Source organism: Hordeum vulgare, chromosome 1H, assembly GCF_904849725.1.
Source record: "Hordeum vulgare subsp. vulgare chromosome 1H, MorexV3_pseudomolecules_assembly, whole genome shotgun sequence".
Lineage (NCBI taxonomy): Eukaryota > Viridiplantae > Streptophyta > Magnoliopsida > Poales > Poaceae > Hordeum > Hordeum vulgare.
Window position 1 is genome coordinate 334,129,503 of NC_058518.1, and position 2,645 is coordinate 334,132,147.

General features: G+C 51.4%; 1 protein-coding gene across 1 annotated transcript; it reads left to right on the forward strand.

The window, feature by feature from the left end:
- Positions 1-1,698: 1,698 nt before the first annotated feature.
- Positions 1,699-2,146, forward strand: LOC123399010. Its single transcript, XM_045093448.1, has one exon. The coding sequence runs from the start codon at positions 1,706-1,708 to the stop codon at positions 2,144-2,146; it is 441 nt and encodes a 146-aa protein (XP_044949383.1). The 5' UTR covers positions 1,699-1,705.
- Positions 2,147-2,645: the final 499 nt, after the last annotated feature.

Here is a 2,645-nt window from a genome sequence, read left to right on the forward strand (position 1 = left end):
GTATTATCTACACACAAGCAGCGAACTATAGAACAAAACAACACAACCAGGATGGTCAGCTTAGCTTCAAATGTGATGGCACTTATGTTGGCAGTCATGGGAGCTGATGGAGTATCCCAAACAACTATATAACTTATGTGGGTAGTCCCTTCACGGACTACCGGAATTGTTCTGAATAGCAACGGTAGTCCAAACACTGAACATAGCCCAGGTGGTACAGTACACTTATGAAATTCATCCCCTTCGTCATCTATCAAATCCTTCTACATCCCAGAGCCATGTCTCGAGGTGCCCACGAATAAGTTGACTGGATGAGAGGAGAAGGGAAGGAGGGAGGGTTACCTCTGAGGCCAGTATTACCGTCCTTCACGACGAGGGAGAAGAGGGACCGCGGGAGGAGCAGCGCGCCGACGACGGGCATGCTGGAGTGGAGGGCGGAAGAGCAGGGGACGCTAGCAGACAACTTCGAGCTTTCCTACCATGGCCTTGCTGCTTCTCCCTTACGCGCTTCCCGCAAAGCCGCCGCTCGTCTGTCTGTCGCCGCCTTCCCGCTGCTCCCCTGTCCGTCGCCGCCTTTCCACTGTTCCCCTGTCCATCGCCGCCTTCAAGCCTTCCCCTTAATGAGAGGATATTGGATGCTTGACTTGTATAGTAGTTAGAGGGAGAGACCTAAAACGATGCGGATATGAAGACAAATATCAATCTGGATCAGAGAATAGAAGAGTAAGATTTGTTACTTCGCGCGATTTGGTGTTGCTCATACGGTTAGCACAGATTTTTGCGCCTGACCTCCGGCGGCGTACACCCGAGGCCGCCGCAGTTATCTCCGGGCCGGCGTCACTGCAACTCCTCCTCTCTATGCGCGTGGCTGTTGCTGCGGGTGCTGGTGCGAGCTTGTGTGCGGCGGCCGTGTCCTCACCGGAGCCAGCGGTGGCTGCGGAGGAGCAGGAAGGGGATCTGGCATGATCCGTTTGTTTAATGGACTGCGGGTTGAATTCTGAAAACTACAGGGACGTTTCTACAAAAGCGAAACATTTTTTCTGTTCGTATCACTTAAAAACGTACCGCGGGTTGAATAACGAAAAATCGAGGGGCTTTTTTACAAACATGCCACGACGGCCGCGACGGACGACAGAAGCACTACATGCTTTATTATTAGGGGAGATTCAACCCATGTTTCTATATATATTAACGGTCAAAGTTGTGCATCAAAGATCGTGCAAACTCAAACCCACTTTACATTTTGGGAAGAAGGAAGTACAATTCGTCTATATTTTGGAAAGGAGGGAGTACTACAATTTACATTTTGGGAAGAAGGAAGTAGGAGTACTACATATGCAATTCGTCTATATTTTGGGAAGGAGGGAGTACTACAATTTCCATGAGAAGAGCTGGACAGCGCCTCTCTTAACAAATTTATAAACACCTAAACCAAATGAGTTTTCGGCTGTGTGTGTGTGGAGGAGTTAGACTTTTTTGAGTATCGGCTAGAATAGCCTGAAATCTCATGCTGCCGTTAAAGAAGTTTCTTTTGAAGCAAATACTTCTCATTAAGTGTGTTTATTAAAGGATCTGTTTCAAACTCGGGTTCATATAAACTCCCTTAATCTGCAACGTGTGAACATCTGTCAGTTACGGCAACTTCCTATAAGTAGTCGTCGGCCTCACCTTAATTCTACACAGACAGGAAAGGAAGGCGTCAGCAATGGCCTCGCTCTTCTCGCTGTGCCTCATGGCCCTCCTCCTCTCGACGGCGTCCGCCTTGCCGTCGCGGGCCAGTCCTGCAGCCGGTAGCGTCGACGGATGGCTCCACGAGGAACTGCCGGCGGCAGCACCCGGAGGGTCTGAAGAAAGCAATGCCGCCACCGCCACCGCTGATGGAATCGCGGTGCCGCCGCCGCCGCCGGGGAGGCAACGGTTCAGGACCCCTCCCCACCCTTTCGCGCTCAGCCCGGAGGCGAGGCGAGGGCTGGAGCACGAGGCTCGCTGCGGGCCGCGCGTCCCGGTGCGGCGGAGCTCCCCCTGGCCGGAGTGGAAGCCGCGCTGCCGTGGCGACGACGACGGCGATGCCGCGGACGTGATCACGACCGGCGCGGCGGGTGCTCCGGCGCCGGCGTGGCTGCCGTTGGACGGCAACGAGCCGTAGCACTTGGAGCGGCAGCTTCTACGTACCCAACCACGCATTCTGAATCTGTAACATTACGTGCCAAGTAAAAAAATCGTCACGATGCTAATAAACCTCTTGCAAATAAAAGACCGCCTTACGTATACGGTGGTGTTCAAACTTTTCCTGGTGTCAGAATTGTTTTCTCGAACTATTTGCTCCTTGTTCGAAGAATAAAATAACTGTTTGCACAATCCAGCCCGCTAAGGCCTTGTTTGGTACTGGTGTTTTTAGGAGATTGGTGGGGATAATCCCCAAAGGGATTGGGTTAAACCCCAACCTTCATCCAATCCCTTCAAATCCCCATTTATCCCGAATACACCAGGTAAGGGTAGTGTATTGGGTATTGAGAAAAATGCACTATAATTTGGGGATTTGAGGGGAAATGTGGGGATGAAACATGTCAAATACACTAGAACCAAATGGTGTTATGGGATGTGTGAGGATTGACGGGTTTGACCGGGATAATCCCCACAAATTT

Bases quoted from the DNA above. Each gene is read 5' to 3' on its own strand.
- LOC123399010 (XM_045093448.1), top strand. From the start codon at position 1,706: ATGGCCTCGCTCTTCTCGCTGTGCCTCATGGCCCTCCTCCTCTCGACG.